The sequence below is a fragment of the Chanodichthys erythropterus genome, chromosome 9, assembly GCF_024489055.1.
Source record: "Chanodichthys erythropterus isolate Z2021 chromosome 9, ASM2448905v1, whole genome shotgun sequence".
Lineage (NCBI taxonomy): Eukaryota > Metazoa > Chordata > Actinopteri > Cypriniformes > Xenocyprididae > Chanodichthys > Chanodichthys erythropterus.
The window spans coordinates 29,636,785-29,656,052 of NC_090229.1; the positions used below are offsets into that span (position 1 = coordinate 29,636,785).

The 19,268-nt window shown below is 35.4% G+C and overlaps 1 protein-coding gene across 2 annotated transcripts in view; it reads right to left on the reverse strand.

Moving 5' to 3' along the window:
• adgra2 (adhesion G protein-coupled receptor A2) overlaps positions 1–19,268 on the reverse strand; it is a 107,486-nt gene that overhangs the window by 18,562 nt on the left and 69,656 nt on the right. The window contains exons 1-5 of one of the 2 annotated variants that reach the window (XM_067395261.1): positions 7,906–7,952; positions 7,249–7,346; positions 6,025–6,096; positions 5,750–5,821; positions 1,642–1,805 (exon numbers count right to left, since the gene is read on the reverse strand). In XM_067395261.1, the coding sequence (XP_067251362.1) occupies positions 1,642–1,805; positions 5,750–5,821; positions 6,025–6,096; positions 7,249–7,319 (379 nt within the window). In that variant the 5' untranslated portion in view covers positions 7,320–7,346; positions 7,906–7,952. Of the gene's footprint in view, positions 1–1,641; positions 1,806–5,749; positions 5,822–6,024; positions 6,097–7,248; positions 7,347–7,905; positions 7,978–19,268 lie in introns of those variants that run through there. The other variant, XM_067395260.1, reaches the window with a different exon arrangement.

The following is a 19,268-nucleotide window of genomic DNA, read 5'->3' on the forward strand; positions in this document are numbered from 1 at the left end:
TCATGACAGAACTTTGTATTCAAATAGAAAACAGTTTTTTAAATTAGAATAATATTTCACAATAGTACATTTTTACTGTGTTTTTGATCAAATAAATGCAGCCGTGGTGAGTATCAGACAATTCTTTTTAAACCCCAAATTTTTTAACGGCAGTGTATACGTCATGCAGTATTTGAAATATTTGTGTTCAAATCTGACAATATGCAGTCTTAGGCACGTTAATATTTCACAACATTCCTTTCCAAACACTCCTTCTGCCATTAATTTAATTATGATTTAGTTTGTCTCAGTTTTTTAATGTTTCTTCATGTAATCCCAGATGGACTTGATGATGGTGAGATCAGATCTCCTTGTGCATACAAAAAAATCTCACTGGATTATTACAATTAATGGCAATATATTAATGTTTGGAAATGTAAACTGCTATTTCTTACTGACACATATCAGAAAAAGATATAAATAACTGAGTTAAAACCATTTTTCTTTGTGAAAATACTCATGTATTTATACACAGTACAGTATGCCCATGTAATTATCTGTGAAGTGGCCATTCTCACATGGCCTCCTGCTATTCTGGTCTGCTCCTTTTTGTTGTGGATATTATGTGCAGGGAGATTAGGCCTTCAGTTCTCAATAGATCAGAAATTATTTCTGTGTTTTCATCTGTTTTCATCTTTAATCCTAATAGACAGCACTGTTGGACATATCTTCTGTTAATACCTGAAGCAAGTTCAATCGTATTCTTTCTCATACACAAATAGCAGGAGGTGTAAGAAAGTTATTTGGGTGTTTTGTTGCCTTGTAATCATTTAAAATCAGCTTTGCTTTTGAAACAGCCTGGGTGAATCAGTCTCTTGTGGAGGGCTGAGGATATGTATTCACAACAGCAAACCCACAGAGGGATCTTTCCTAGTCGGTCACAGCTATGTGCTTCTGGCCAACATAAATATGTTTAAGGGCAGCGGAGGAAGAGATGGCGAAATGAGCTGATATTAAAACAGTAACAGGAGCCCCGGTTTGAGGCCCAAGATTCGAAAAAATGCAGCGTATGTCTAACAGTTGAGGTTTAACAGAAAGTCACTAAGAAATATAATAAGACCCCTGTGGCAAAAGTCAGAGAAATAGGGAATTTTTAAACAAATATTCTTGATCTTAGCTGGCTAAGACACATAGATTGAGCAAGATAGCAATTCAAACAAAATACCAAGGCGATCAAAGACTGAGGAGGTGCTGTCGCTGATAAATTAGGCAATTTTCAATATTACTTTTTTTTTCTGGAAAGTTGTCACAAGGGCTATATCAGTAACTCTAAGGGTTTGAGACAAATGACCAATAAACTCCTTTTAATAATAATATTAATATAATTATATTGTAATAATATAGTACATTTTTATATATTCAAAAATTAAAAATAATAAACAATTAAAAAAATAATTATTTAAACAATAATATTATTTAATAATAAAAATAGTAATGATTTTGTATTAGTTAAGTTAAAAAAAAAAAAAAGTAAAAATTATGACAATTTGCCCTGGTCATACACTAAAGCCTATATGTATTTGTAAAGTCCATGCAGACATGCATACTGTATTTACATAATTGAATATGATATTGTATAAGACTGATATTCATTTTGCTCACCACAGCTGAGGTCACTCTCTCTAAGGAGACGTAAGGGTTTGTTCTGAAGCCTTCTGGGATATGCACAGATTGTTTCATCCCCAAGCCGAGCGGAACTGCTGTGGAGAAAGCCTGGGACCCAGCGCAGACCGCAATCACATGACAGGAACTCAGAATGAAAGTTTCTAATAAGCACAGAATTGGAGGTAAGGATTAGATAAAGATTAGATCTTTCTTTTCTCGAAAGATTATTCTTTTATCTGTGTAATGATTTAGTATCTCCTAAATCTTAAAAGGAATTAATAAAAAAAAAAAAAAGGAGAGTTAACACCACTGTCCAGTAAAGTCAGCTTTATTTATATAGCCCTTTATGTAATGCAGATTGTTTCAAAGCGGCTTTACAGTGATAAACAGGAAAATAATGATCAATGATGCAAGCAAATTTCAATTCTGCTGTAATGCAGCTCTAAAAACAATGTTAATGATAGTGGCATTCGTTTTATGAAAAATGTTGAATAAGCAATAAAGCAGCTCTACAGTGGTGTCATCATCCAGCTCAGTTCAGTTCAAGTTTTGTTCTCATCCAACAGTGTCAGTGCAGTCAAATCAATAACATTACTAATTATTGAGTGTCCCCAACAAGCAAGCCAAAGGCAACATAAACTGTTAATAAACTTCTGTGGTTCCCTAGAGCAGTAGTTCCCAACCCTGGTCATGGGGAACCCCCAACTCTACACATTGTGCATGCCTTCCTAATCAAACACACCTGATTCAACTCATCAGCTCGTTTGTAGAGACTGCAAGACCTGAAATGGTTGTGAGAGACATCCAAAATGTGTACTGTTGGGGATACTCTAGAAATATTTTTGTAGATTATAGACAAATATGCACACTCTTTCATTTGTGCAATATAAAATTATTAAAGTGCCCCAATTACGCTATATTAAAGGTTGCTAATTTTGTTTTAGAGGTCTCCAATGTTTACATGGATCCAAGATAAAAAAAAAATAAATAAAAAAAAAACCTTTAATTTTCTCATAACATTTGGATTCGCCATTTCCACACTTTTTTCACACTTTTGGCTTTTGGCTTCCGGAATGGCCCACGCTGTAAAAGTTTTTCTGGTGACATTTCTCCATGTCTATTTGGTGCGGCAGTGCATTATGCACTTAACATACAAACCCGATTCCAAAAAAGTTGGGACACTGTACAAATTGTGAATAAAAAAGGAATGCAATAATTTACAAATCTCATAAACTTATATTTTATTCACAATAGAATATAGATAACATATCAAATGTTGAAAGTGAGACATTTTGAAATGTCATGCCAAATATTGGCTCATTTTGGATTTCATGAGAGCTACACATTCCAAAAAAGTTGGGACAGGTAGCAGTAAGAGGCCAGAAAAGTTAAATGTACATATAAGCAACAGCTGGAGGACCAATTTGCAACTTATTAGGTCAATTGGCAACATGATTGGGTATAAAAAGAGCCTCTCGGAGTGGCAGTGTCTCTCAGAAGTCAATATGGGCAGAGGATCACCAATTCCCCCAATGCTGCGGCGAAAAATAGTGGAGCAATATCAGAAAGTTGTTTCTCAGAGAAAATTTACAAAGAGTTTGAAGTTATCATCATCTACAGTGCATAATATCATCCAAAGATTCAGAGAATCTGGAACAATTTCTGTGCGTAAGGATCAAGGCCGGAAAACCATACTGGATGCCAGTGATCTTCGGGCCCTTAGACGGCACTGCATCACATACAGGAATGCTACTGTAATGGAAATCACAACATGGGCTCAGGAATACTTCCAGAAAACATTGTCGGTGAACACAATCCACTGTTCCATTCGCCGTTGCCGGCTAAAACTCTATAGGTAAAAAAAGAAGCCATATCTAAACATGATCCAGAAGCGCAGGCATTTTCTCTGGGCCAAGGCTCATTTAAAATGGACTGTGGCAAAGTGAAAAACTGTTCTGTGGTCAGACTAATCAAAATTTGAAGTTCTTTTTGGAAAACTGGGACGCCATGTCATCCGGAATAAAGAGGACAAGGACAACCCAAGTTGTTATTAGCGCTCAGTTCAGAAGCCTGCATCTCTGATGGTATGGGGTTGCATGAATGCGTGTGGCATGGCCAGCTTACACATCTGGAAAGGCACCATCAATGCTGAAAGGTATATCCAAGTTCTAGAACAACATATGCTCCCATCCAGATGTCATCTCTTTCAGGGAAGACCATTTTCCAACATGACAATGCCAGACCACATACTGCATCAATTACAACATCATGGCTGCGTAGAAGAAGGATCCGGGTACTGAAATGGCCAGCCTGCAGTCCAGATCTTTCACCCATAGAAAAGATTTGGCGCATCATAAAGAGGAAGATGCGACAAAGAAGACCTAAGACAGTTGAGCAACTAGAAGCCTTTATTTGACAAAAATGGGACAACATTCCTAAACTTGAGCAACTTGTCTCCTCAGTCCCCAGACGTTTGCAGACTGCTATAAAAAGAAGAGGGGATGCCACACAGTGGTAAACATGGCCTTGTCCCAACTTTTTTGAAATGTGTTGATGCCATGAAATTTAAAATCAACTTATTTTTCCCTTAAAATTATACATTTTCTCAGTTTAAACATTTGATAAGTCATCTATGTTGTATTCTGAATAAAATATTGAAATTCCACATCATTACATCCTGTTTTTATTCAAAATTTGAACATTGTCATCTTTTTTGGAATCGGGTTTGTAATTTTTTATGCAATGTGCTGAGGAAATGATAGGCTGGTAGCTCCCTTATCACACAGACTTGATCCTCTGATTTATAAAGAGAAAGCAGGACCACTCGCACCCTGGATGTTTCTAAATATATCATGAACACTTCTGTCATCTCTCAATGATATTTTAACTTGTTCACTCATATTTTTCTGTCGTCATCATCTTAAAGTCTGTAATATACACAGTATTACAAACCCATTAGTAGTAGTATTGTTGCTATTGCTAATTTCATAGTTTCTCATGCTTACTATAGATTAATGCAAACACTAGTTGTGCTGTATACAGTGTGGTCTTGGAAATTAATTATGTCTTAGTTTAAGCATTTTAATTGGTCAGGTGAGATTAATACATATGCTATATTATATTTTTAAAATGTATTAAACTCATCAAAATATTATGTATCTCACATCTTAGTTTTTTATATGAATAAATTATATAAATAAATGTACGTCATATAGTGATATGAGCAAGGGAATTGCTAAATGTGTAGCTGCGTAGCCTATACTGTATAACAGCTGATGAAATAAAACCACCCGCCAGTAAATTTGAGCAATGGTCTGGGTGGCTGTATAAGCTACAAGCAAGTAGAAATTAATTTCTTTTAAGATTATACAACAGCAACTTGGAAAACAGACAAAACAGAAGAGATAAAAAGCGATACTTGAGAAAGGAGAATATTAATCCAATAGTCACATACCCATAGCGGAACTAACTTTACCCCGCGTCACGTGATTTCCGATTGTGTAATGGCTAGTTGTTTTGAAGATTCAGTCTCTCTAAAACCCTCCTTTCCTAGAGCATGTGTCAAAAACTAAACGCCCAAACGCTATCTGAATTTCAGCTTCCTCAGTGCTTGATACACAGTGATATGAACAGTAATGAAAACAGCATCTTCTCAACATTTCGACAACATGAATCAAAGGTCTCAGCTACAACTACAGTGTTTGAGAGCTGGTCAAACACTGATCCCCAAACCAACCCATCTCCACCCCCTGGATCTCATGTACTGCAGTGAGGAGCTACTATAATTCAGTCGTAAAATGCTGTTGTGACTCCTGTAAATGGATAAAACGTGTGTCCAGAATGGGATTAAGCACTAAAAGGTGAATTTAACTGAAGTGTGTACATGGCCTTTGATCTATAAACTTTGCAGACCTTTTACATTCACAAACATCTATATTACACTCTGCATGAAAGATAATATTTGAAAAGCATAATAGAGCACTTTTTAAAAAAAGATGTGGATATGCATGATATCTTAGGAATACCATCTAAAAAAATAGATGATTAATCATACAATAAATAACATATGAGCATATGCACCACAGAAGCATTCACTTCAACTCACACTAGCTTTAGAGAGTGTAACTCCATAAACACATTTGGGTCCAAAGAGGAAAAGATGTTTCCAGAGATGTTTCTATAATATAAGAACACAAATGAAACATTCAATTCATTAACTAAATATGACATAATGACATTAGAAAATGCATTATTTGCAGTAGATGTTGTGCATAATATCATCTTAAAAAACTAAAACTGTCAAACATAGGTTATCCTGCAAAGAGCGTTTTATGTGTTTTAGTCTTCCAATAAATATTTGTTTCAGAAATAATGACTTACAATTTAGTGAGGTTGGTAAGTCCCTGGAACATTTCTGAAGTCAGGCAGCCAATTCGGTTACTGGATAGGTCACTGTACAGATTGCAATAAATGAGATGCATTTTGTGTTATTGTTTCCAGTTCTAGCAGGCATAAATCTGCGCTTCAGAAAACATAAAATACTTCATTATCAAGTGATCATATCTTGTTTTTTATATTATAACTAGGGCTGTCAATCGATTAAAATTTTTTATCTAATTAATTACATACTCTGTGATTACTTAATCTAAATTAATCGCAAACATAATTTTTGTTGTGAAAGTATTAAATATTTAAATTCAAATGAATCAATGCAGGGTTTTTCCTGGGTCAAAAATGGTCTTCGGTGGCGACAGACATGGTCATCCACACAAACAGTAAAAAGTGCCCTACCCACGTGATCTGCGAGCCCGATACTGACAATAAAGTACCCGTCACTCTCACTGTAATTCTTTCTTGCCCTCAAAAAAAAATTGAAAAAAGTGATTTTTTAGCTTTGTAAGAGAAGATGCTTTTTTGCTAAACCTGAAAAGTATTAAAAAGTAGCATTTAGAAGTTATATTAACTAATTATATAATTTTATACCATATACAATTGAATGCACCTAGCTAACAACAACTTGCTTTGTTCTGGTTTCACCTCATTTTATAGGTAGGCCTAATTGACTACACATTGTCATTTAAATAACCTGAAAATATTGTGGATTATTAAGGCTAATTTTACTAAGCACTCTTGCTAAATGGGGTAAGCACACTTATGTTCTCATTTCAGAGTTGTTCGAGTAAATGATTCATTATAGACCGTGTGGACAGATCAGTTGTTGTCATGATTCATTAAAACGAATCTGTTCAAATGAGTCATTAGGTCGCGAATTGGACATTAGCAAGGGTTGACGCGTTGTGTGCGAATCGCGACTGTTATTAGGACATAGCAAAAGATTTGTCAACACAGAAAACACTTCACCACTGGATAGGATTTTCTTTTTGTTTACTGAAAGTGTGGTTTATGTCAGCTGCACGTGCAGGGCGCCTGTCAGAGAAGATGGGGTGACATTCTTTTGAGCATCACACCCAATGGTTATTCAGGAAAAACATTCTCCGAATGCGCCTCGTGAAACATGGATTTGGTCTTACGAACTTTTAGCATTGTGTCAGTTGATTTAGATTATTATGTGTGAGGTAGAGAGAGTGCAAAGACGGTGCTTACTTTCTCGCGCGCATGAGGGAGGAGCTCTGCTCGTTCTGTCCGTCAGCGCAGCAGTCGTCTACCTCCTTCATTTTACAGTCGAATGGTGGCTAGAACGGCTCCAGGTTCAAAGGTCAATACGGAATGGATTAATCTGTGTTATTTTTTTCAACGCGTTATTTTTTCTCAGATTAATTAATCGAAATTAATGTTTTATTTTGACAGCCCTAATTATAACATATGATACAATTAAGTAATATCACAAGAGCAAGAAAGCTGTTTACAACACACTCTTTACAAATATAAGCACGATTGCAAATGTGATATTGATATTGTACAAATGTTCAATAAACAAGAAGTTAACATCAAGTGACTTACATTTTAGACAATTTTAAACACAAGTTTGTGCTCTACTTCGGCAGCGAAAATAGTTCGAGACAAATCCATGGCAGAATCAAGGAACATATGGCAGTGTTTTGTTACTGAATGAATCAGCTGCTTCGAACGAATTGGATAAATGATTCAATGACTCACTCATTAAGTGATTTGCCGCCATTTGCCGTTTCATATTTAAAAGTATTGTTTTATTTTATTCCAGTTTTGGGGGAAAAAAGTTTAAGCAGTTTTGCAATAACAGTCACATTAATTGTCTTGTTATAAAAACGGATCATGACTTACAGTTTTCGAAGAGCTGTGAGACCCAGAAAGGCTCCAGGCATGATGGTGCTGATTAAGTTATTCCTGAGATCCCTGAGGAAGAGACAAACACAGAGACTTCTGAGCAGATCAACTTACATGTTATATTTGAATAGATTTCCCATGGATTATACTTTTTCAGTGTAAGTTTATATAGCAACCACTTTTACTTTTTTAAGCAATAAATGCTATGTTTGCCTTTAATTCTTGTACTTAATATTTAAAAAAAAAAAAAAAAAAAAAAAATATATATATATATATATATATATATATATATATAAGATGTGCTTTGAAAGAAAAGGAAGTTACATGTTTGCATATGTCGACCATTACCTAAGTACAAAAAACAACCAGGTCATATCAGCATAAAATAACATGAGATAAAATAACAAACGCTTTTATGTGCAATTGACCACAAGACCCTTGCTCTGCCTTTAACATTTTTTTTGTCCTGCCTCTGTTTGAGATAGGAAGAAAATTCCTGCATTTTTTTAAACCATACCTCAAACCACACCTGGTCCCAGGGCTCAAAATCAAGGCAAAACCCCAAGCAGAGAAAACAGACAAACATCAGAGGAATTCAGGAGCAGGAGAAAGCGGAGATGGCCTATTTAAACCATGGACACCAAGTGGATCTTCCCACAGTGAAGATACACCTTCATGAGTCAAACTGTAAATATTCACTTCCAATGCAAGCTTTGAAGGTAGTGTTTCAGGCCGCCATGTTTGCTTATGTCCATGTGTTGAACCACTTATCAGCATATTTGCTCATCAAAATATGGATTCACACACTTAATGATGTACAACTTAACTTCTGAAACTCTTGTATGTTTTATTTTATTTATTAGCCATGCAGGGAATAATGGATAAAGGCCAACTCCCCTGTTAAAAAAAAAATATATATATATATGCTGGTTAGTTATGTTTTGAAGGATGGCAGCTGGTTTGAGCTGGTCCTTAGCTTAATCTGGTAATAAGCAACTAGCACCAGCTCAGGACCAGCATAAACCAGCTCATGATCAACTAAGGACCAACATAAACCAGCTCAAACCAGCTGGCATGATTCAAAACATACCTAACCAGCATATGCTGTTTTTTTTTTTTTATCAAAATGGTCATGTCTCATTATGGCTCGACCATGTTTCAGCAAGCCTAATAGAAGTGCACAGAATTATTTTTTAGAGGTTACATAGTCTTACTTTAAAAGTTACTTTAAGCTCACTGCATTAAGAAACCAAGTGGGATTTCATGCTAACTTTGAATCAAAACATAAAATTTACTTTGTTCTCTGCAGTTCCACATCACAGTTATTCCAAACATTTTTAGCTGGATTCATTTACTTTGAAAACTCTGAATGGCTTTGGTGTTATTTATAAATTAAATTTCGTATAAAATAATAGTATTAGGTAAGCAATAAGGTACGAGAGGCTGTGCTGTATCGTGAATAAGTCATGGCTTTGCGTCATGCCTGCAACCCCTTCAGCCGTGACTTATTCACGATACAGCACTAGCCTCGAGTACCTTATAGCTTTTATAAAACAGTTACCACACAATACAAATATTAAAGCCAGAAATATGTATCAATGCAACTTTCATGAAGTAAACTTTTTCTAAAAGCCTTCCTTCCACTGGAAAAAATAGTCCCTGACCGTGAACAGCAGCAGAAATTACATTTTCATGCCATTAGATGGCGGCAAAGAGTGTGTCTTTATGAGTGTGTCAGTCAGTAGCAAAGACTTTTATATTGAAAAGATTGAACTGTTTTGAAAATGGAACAAGATGCAACTGACAAGTGCTTTGACTAGTGCTGTCAGTTACGGGAAAACCCCATAACTGTTAAAAGGACAAGATAATACATTGGACATTTAAACAGATTTTTTTTTATTATTACATTTAACATAGGACTGAATGCTAAATCTGAATGCAGGTGATAAAACTCGCTCACTCGATCTCTTTCTCACAATACTCTTCTATGTAATACAGTAAGCTTCAATAAACAATTGAGAACATACAGTTTACATTGCTAATAGTGGTTGCTAAAAGTGTTGTGTAGTGATACACAGAACCGTTGGGTGAAGCGGTCATAGCCGTGAAACAGTGAAACATACTGAATTATGTGGCTAATATTTTGTAACATAGAACAAACAAGCAATAAACCTCAATAATAAAGCAGTAATCCTCTATCCGAATGTGTACTATTTCAAACATCAAGCTTGAAACTATAGCAAACAACTCTGCAGCATGATATCATGTGCTGAATATAAACATGAACATTACACAGCTTGATAACAGATATGCTGTATATTATTGCAGGGAACCAAGACATTTACACCGGCATGACAGAATGCAGTAAAGTGCTAGTCTGTCACATCTGTATGGCCTAGTGAGTGCTGCATGATTGACACATTAATAGTTATCAGAGTGAATATGCAGAGAGAAGCGGATGGGTAGAAGGTGAGAAAGTGACCGCAGGAGAAAGCTATGCACTATTAAGTACACGTGTTTGAATCCCTGTGACTACAGAGAGTGCGATGCCAGGGCAAATTGGATATATTGTAGAGTATTTCAGTCTATGAATGTGAATTGCTGAATGAACCTGCTCACAAATGCGTGTGTGCCAGTAGCAGTGCTCTTGGACAGGGAACAATAGCTGTTTCCTGGCTAGCGTGTCCTAACCCTCATTAGCACTGTGATGAAAAGGGAGACTCTACCCACTGTTTCCTCACACACACACCGCTAGAGTAAAGGTCAGAGCAAAGTGTGCTCTCTGTGTGTGAAGATCAACACAACGGCTCACAGACACTCTCTTATCGCTGAGATGGGGAATGTGGAACAGGGAGAGTTCTCTTCCTAAAGTCTGGAGCGCGCATGCACACACACACACACACACACACACACACACTGCAGAACCACAATGTCAGCACGGCTGAATTGATTGAAAGCCTCATGAATGGTTTTGTGGCTTTTAATCCATGTGCACTGACAAAATTATCTTTCAGCACATTTACATATTTAAAAAGTGCAGTCTTTCTTTTCTAGATAACAATATTGATGACTCAGAAGTACTTTATTTTGATGTGTTGACTAACATACTAAAGCACATGCAAAGAACTTGATTATAGTGTGTTATTCGATGTTACATTTAAAGTTAATATATTCAAAATGTTGTAACTACAAATATATTTAAATGCATTACATACAAGTTTTAATAGAATTGAAAATAAAATATTTACAACCAAATCTCATGGCAATTTGTATGTATTTTACGAGGTGGCTATTTCGTACGAATTCATACAACCTCACTTGAACGAATTTATACGTTTTTTGGTAAATCGTACGTATTTTCGGAGTAGACAAATTCCTATGAATTCATACAAATGACCTACCCCAAACCCCGCCCCTAAACCTACCCGTCACTGGGGTTTAGACGAATCGTACGAATTTGTACGAGGTCGTACTAATTCATATGAATTAGCCACTTCATAAAATACGTATAAATTGTTTGTGAGATAGCGTTGAATATTTACCATACATTCGGCAGTACACCATATTTCAGAGAATGGGAGCAATTATGAAATTACTTTTTAAGTTCAAGTTCATTTAATAGAGTGCAACAGTTGGGTTACAGATGTAAATAATAATTTACAATAATGTCCAATAATTTTCTCCAATGGGAAACAGATTTTTACCGAAAACGTATAAACCTTTAAAAACAGCTCTACTTTGAGCTTTTTACTTTCTAAGCCATAATATTTGCTTCTATTGAAGCTGTTAGCCTGCATTATTTCAACTTTATTCAAGTTTTAAAATAATCGTAACAGCGGAATTTGTGGTGAAAAACCACATTGCGTAATAATGCTGTACCAAAAATTCCACCAATCAGAGAGTCGCAACAAGCAAAACCCACCAAAAGATCTCTTCGGCTCCGCCCACTCTCATGAAGCACCGCAAATGGCGTAATGGAATCAATAAAATATTTATATATATATATATATATATATATATATATATATATATATATATATATATATATATATATATATATATATATATATATATATATGTGCATATTTTGCAAAAAACGTAAAATATTTTGTTTTTATATACATAACATTTTTAAATTAGTATTTTATATTTGTTCATAATTTTTATTTCAATTATGCTGTTCGCAATGCTTCATGGTATTGTAGTTCTTTCCATCACTAAAGCTGTTCAGTAGCCTACACAGTCTTGTACCTTTATGTTTGTCCGATTTTCAAATACTTTTTTTGCTTCAAATCAGTTAGTAATGTTATGATTCATGCTTTAGCAAAATTTTTGAAATCCCTATGGGAGAAATGAATGGAAAAATTACTTCCACAACCAGCGTCGCTGAAAACGTGGGCGGTCACTGTTGCAATCTATTGCATTCAATCTAAATTTATTTTAAACTACAATGAATTTTCAAAAAGTAATTTTTAAAAGTAATTTTTTCACAGCAAATATCAAAACATGTTCAAGGCTTTGATGTAAACTAAAGGTTACTGGCTTTGTATAAAAAAAAGGCACATTTCGATTGATGCGTCCCAGCCCAACTTCCTGTTTCAACAGGAAATGCGTCAACTGAAAACAGCACTCATCAAGCGATTTCATGGGGACTTTAAAACTCTGGAGGAGTTATACACAACTGGGATCCATGAACCCTCATGAACTTCACAAAGGATTTATAAAGAACAATGTTTGTTGCGTGTCTATAAATCACTTTAAATCCAAGCCAAAGTCTGCTGAATAATTTTAGTTTAGTAAGACCTTTTGTAAGAACAAGATGATATTCAAACACGCAGATGTTTAGACAAGAAAGCTATGACACAATTGCAATGATTGACCTGAAATAGCGTTTTGTAGTATTTGAACTCGTCATGGAGATTTAGATAAATCTGGGCCAGGGTTTATACAGGACACTGTCCTGCCAGCTGTAATGTGTTAAGTTTCCTGTCATGTATTTTTCTGCCCTCTCTGAAAGTTAAATTCTGAAAAAAGCCAAAAAATCGCAGTCCATCAGAAGATAATAGATGTTGAATATGCAGCTGTGTGACATGCCAACACACTTTCATGGAAATTCATAACTATTGCCACTACCTGGTGGCTAATTCATATGAATTCCCATGATCTCATCGGTATGTTTTTGTACTGCTTATGTCATACTGATGGGTAGGGATAGGGGTGGATCATTATGCTTACTTTTTTTCTACAAAGCATACATTTCTGTACAAATCATTATGTACAAATTCATACCTCACAAAATCGAGATCGGATCGCTCTCTTTCAGCAGCCTTGGTGCTGGGACTTCAAAACATTATTTAAAAAGATCAATAAACTAAACCAGTCTGCTCTGAAATGAATCACAATATAAAAAACTATGATATGAAGCAAAAAATATATGAAAATCAGGAGAAAAATAAAAACAAAACATACTTGCGCATTTATGAGGGAATGACATAACAAAATCAATGGTGCAATTTAGACTATACTTTTGATTTAAATTAACTGATTGTGAGTATAAAAACCCCAAGCTGGTTTCATTTTCATGGTAACAGTGAATTGTCCGATTACTGGATCTCTATTAAGGATTATGTGTCAGTTAAAAGTTTATTTATTTAAAGTTGAAATTACACTAAATTGTGGCTTCTCCAGAAAAATACCTCATCCTTTAACAACCTCAGAGCACAAGTTTGATCTGTCTTGAAATGTTTATAAATTATTGTTAAAAAAATCTGTTTCACTTAAAGGGATAGTTCAGCCAAAACTAAAATTCTGTCAGCATTTACTCACTCTCAAGTTGTTCCAAACCTGAATTTATTTCTTCTGCCAATCACAAAAGAAGATATTTTGAAGGTTGTTGGTAACCAAACAGTTGACTTTAATTGTTTTTTTTTTTGTTTTTTTTCTCCATACTATGGAAGTCAAAGGGGTCCATCAACTCTTTTGTGTTCAGCAAAAGTACATACAGGTTTGGAACAACTTGTAAATGATGACAGAATTTTCATTTTAGGGTGAACTATCCCTTTAAATTAATGGTATTTTTAATAACCGGACTTTTTTGCTCTGTGTACTCTATCTAGATTTTTGAACAAATTAGATTTAATGCCATTGGCAAGTAAAAGTAAAACTGTAAATTTAAAAAGAAACTGCAACATAACACATGGCTTAAGTCAAATTGCTAGAATGATGGTCTGACTCACAGATTAAAAAAAAAATAATACAATAATAAATTAAACATATCTGTCAAATATTCCTCTTATTTAGCCAGCAAATTGATAAAATTGAAAACAAAACAATGATAAAATAATAATGGGACTCAGATTTTATGGGACAGGTACAGGTTTGACACCAGAAACTAGTTTGAATATGACACTGTAAGTGAACCACAGAATAAAATGCAAATGTTTCATGGCCTTAATCAGAATCAGCATTTGTTCTGACAAGATATATAGTCCATTAGTGTCTATGTAGGTTGGTTGCCAGAAAGCGTAGCACATTTGGCATATAATTATAGGGAGGAATATGGTGAGGTGTGTTGCTTTGTAGATGGAGGTGCAAATAGCGGAAGCCATTTTGGTGCCGCATGTCTTTTCCTGTCCCTGCACAGAGGTTGTTTATTTTTACGGTTTCCTTTCTATCTCTATTTTTTTTAAAACTGTTTTTCCCGTTTCGCCGGAGTCGTGAGTGGGGGGAGCAGAACTGACCCCATGTAATGGCCACACAATGGGGTCCTTATAACGCTGCCTTGAAATTTACATCGACCCACTCCTACCCAAACAGGAAATCTGGATCTGCCTGCTTCTTATTTTTCCAACTCATTTCCTGCTTTTCCTCTCCTTCCTCAGATTATTGGAATTGTTTTCCTCTATCCAGTCCATCCTGAGTCAAAGGCAACAGCATTTAACTTTCTGTTGCATTTGTATTGTAATTATTGCAAATTAACAGCCACACATGAGCATCTATCATCATAAGCTGAGAACATCTCTCATCGTTTTAATATCCAGATAAATGGAACCAATACCCATACCTAGTTCAGGACTGTCCCTTTAGACTGAAATATTTAGCATATTTCAAGAGCTTGAATTAAACACACATGTAATGTGAAATCCAGACCATTTCCTGACCAGGATTTTCACTAACCTTATAAAGAAAAAGTGCACTTTCGAAGAGTTGCATTTCTGTGGTTAATGTTGATTATATATTTGTTCAATGGCAGAAGGAAGGTTCTACGCCAAGATAAACGTTGGGACCGGAATTGTGGAAAATTGCTCAGCCCTGTGCTTGGAGCTTGTACACTACCAGAGATAAATTAGGCACATGTATTAAAAAAAATGACCATTTATGCTTTTAGAATATTGCTTCAGTTGGAATCTGCATCATCTGGAGGGAGGTTTGCCGTCAAATCATTTGAAGAGACTCAAAACTCAGAAGAGAACTAATGCCAAAAACCCAGTTTTACTTCACATCATTATCAAACAATCTGAGCATGTGTGTTTCCTCTATTAGCCACAGACTGACCAGAACAGTGTGTATTTATATTTACTCATTTAGCAGATGCTTTTATCTAAAGTGTCTTACAAATGAAGAACATACCAAGCAAAATAAATATAAAAATAAGAGAAAATAAGTGATAAGATGAAACAAATAAAATAATTATTACAAAATAAGGCAAAGAATGGCCAGACACAGTTGAAAAGGAATATGCGATGAGGCAAAGTCATCAATCTATGGTCCAGTCAATGCGATAACGGTCACCTATGAATGACCACAAACTGGCAAACTAATTGCAAAATAAACTCACCTACTCAGCCATCATCACTTCCAGTCATGTCTAAAATAAAATAAACTTTTTAAAGCAATTAAAATGTTTAAAACATGTTGGTTTTAATAAAAAGTGTTGTACTTTTTGGGTCCCACTTTATATTAAGTGGTCTTAACTACTATGCACTTACATTTAAATTAATCATTTGATACAATGCACTTATTGTGTACAAACATGTTTTTACATTGTAATTCTATTTTAAAAACACCTGCATGTAATTACATCTGTAATTAATTTCTGTAATAACATTTATAATTACACTATTGACCCATCCCTTACACCTTACCCCTACTCTTAAACCTACCCACACCACCAAAGTTTTCCCTAACCTTACCCATATCCCACCTCAATAGCAGCAAAAATGTTTCGTAATTCAATATGAACTCAATAAGTACATTGTACTTATTTTTTGAGGTAAGTACATAGTAGTTAAGGCCACTTAATATAAAGTGGGACCACTTTTTGTAAGTGTGTTAAGAAACAGTCATGTAATTGTACTCTCTACTTTTAAGTGGCCTTTTATTTCAGAAATATTATATTATCTGCAAGTAGTGTTTTTAAAGGTACAGTAAGCTATTTCTGAGAAATACAGTTGATATTTGAAATCAACCCAATCAAACACTACTCAAAAGAAACACCACTTATATATCATTGCAGAGCCACTGCAAAAACACAGTGCAAGAGTGGATGTCTCTATTATACAGTAGATGAAGCAAAGCAAAATAATACATTCATCCCTTAAAACTTATCTTTAATCACCAAAATGACATATTTTTTTGTCATTCATGCCTTAAAATAGCTTGAATGTAACTCTACACCCTTGCCTCATTTAATATACACGTTTCAATGAATATGCAAATTAACCCCAGCCTCCACTTGCTCACGCCAGCTCAGAGATCCACTCGGTCAACTTACTGAGGTAAACGCTGCACAATGGTATCGCTCTTTACAACATTGGACACATAACAGTTATTAATATGATTTGCCTTTTGCTTGACTTGTTATCAAACAGCTATGTGTTGCTAATGTTAAACAAACCATGTTCCCATTCACCATGTCAGAGTCAGACAGCTGCTTTCTAACAATCAGTATCCTTACAAAACAAACTCAGAATATCAGAGGAGAAAGACGTATAGTTCATCATAACATTGTAATATACATCATACACCTGCCATATTGCTAAATCTACATTATTTTTCATATCAACAGAAAAATATACCAGGATAACCTGGCTTCACTCGAGAGTCCCCTGTTAGTTTGCAGTTAATGACATGCTATTGAGCCCGCTGGGACTTTGACATGATTGGTTACAAGGTAGTTTGTAACATCACAGACAACAGTGATTTCAAACCTTTTTTTTCCCATATGGTTTGTCTTAAAGAATATTAAAAACATCACATAGACATATAAACACAACATTAGATTTTCACCACAGAAAAAAGATGATAAACAAATGACAAGGAGAACAAAAAACATAACATACAGAAAACAAGGGTTTGAGTTTGTTGCTAGTCACCAGCAGCACACTGCTCCAGACAAACAATAATAATCAAAACTGTCCTGTTACTATAGCTAATATTACAACAACTATATATCTTCGTTCTGTAAAACATAGCAAAACCTATGATACTCACATATGGAGCACAAACAACACAACCTCTGCGTCCATTTTTAGGCCTTCTTTAGTCTTTCCAGTACTGAAACTTTTCCAATATTAACACAGGTCCTAAAGCACTTGCCTAATCATAACCCTAATTTTTCCAGTGATATTCTTCTGAACTTTCCTTTTTTTTTATAATGTCTCTCAGCCATCTTCATCTCTTTCTACAGTCTTCCTTCAAATCTCCCTCTTGCTCCCATCATGAGTGGATACGCCTCCTACTGCTGATTGGCTACAAGTGTGTTGTGATGCTCAGTCTGATCTACTTTCTCAGAAAATGCAGAATAAGCATATACCATTAATTAACAATCTCGTAGCTCACAGTAGGTCTACCTTTAGGTTTACAAGTTATCATTAAAAATCCCTAATGGAGAAAATGTGATTTTTGCTTCCAAAACCTGACTTTTGAACTCTATTACCGAAATTTTGCTGCAATTTCATAAGTCCAAATATTAATATGTTGGAAAAGATGCAGTTATCAATCGAAAGTTCTGCATGTTGGGCCGGCACACAATACTTTAAGGGTACAGCACTGAAGCGCTGTCACTAGGCCAGTGTGAGTACAAAGAAACAGCTGTCTGACAGCACAGAGCACAATATGAGTGAATGAACGCAGGACAATGACCAGCTATGTGTGAACACTGCTGCATGTGGGTGGACTTTGAGATCGAGTCAGTCTGGGTTTTAGGAGGGCAAAATGAAAAGGATTTCTTGTAGATGTGAAAGAAGGAAACAGAACAAATACAAAAAACTTGAGTTGTTAATTCAGCTCAGCTGTGCATTTCACAGACAGTGAAAATGCCCTTCCAAAACTACTCTTGTCTGCTCTTTCCTTGATTTCTCAGTACAAACGTACGCTCTGTCACTCCATCCTGCTTTTGCTTTTCGTGAAAAGCCCAGACGCTATCGTGTCCCGCTAGCAACATAAACACACCCACACTAGCACACATATACACACTCACAAACACACCCCTTGCCTTGAGTTTATCTAATAGTCACATCTGGAGTCTATCAACCCCAGCGGTCTGCCCCCCCTTCTTCTTCCTCACACACTCCTCTGTTCGTGCTCTGTCCCGCACGTTTAACACTTTCTTCACCATGTCGCTACTGGATATGAATTCTGAGATAACTCCAGCAACTGAATATTCAGTCCCTGCTGTTAGGCATGTTCATTGGCTCAACATCTCAACAAGAACTTGAAATGAACTCTGGAAGAAGAACTTGGTCTGTTGTTGTGCTGTGCTGGCGTTTTGAAGAGTGTGAATAAACAGTGAGGCCTAGTTAATCTAGTCCAGTCAAATCAAGTCTAGTGAAACTTCTGTCAAATTTCAATTGTGATAGGCCTATATGTAATTATTTCAGTTCTAAGAAACATTCTTCTTATTACAATTCGATCAATTCCTGCTGGATAAAATCAAGTCTGCCCTACTGTATCTTTTTAACTCAAAAATACCCTTGTGAAAAAGAAGTACACTTTAGCATACTTTAAAAAAAGAGTACTTAATATGAATATAATATACTTTAAATAAGTGCAAACTGAATGTACAGTTTCCGGACACTAAATTGTATGTTAATTGCAATTAAATTAAAATGTATTATGGTTTAAATTTAGGCAAAGGCTCTTTGCATTAAGTACACTCTAAAAAATGCTGGGTTAAAAACAACCCAAGTTGGGTTAAAAATGGACAAACCCAGCGATTGGGTTGTTTTGACCCAGCTGTTGGGTTGAATCTTTAACCCAACCTGCTGGGTAGTTCAACTGGTGTTTAAAAATCACTTTATTGGTCACTTAAAATGAACACAAAATAGGTTGGAAAATAACATTTATTAATATGTTTAATT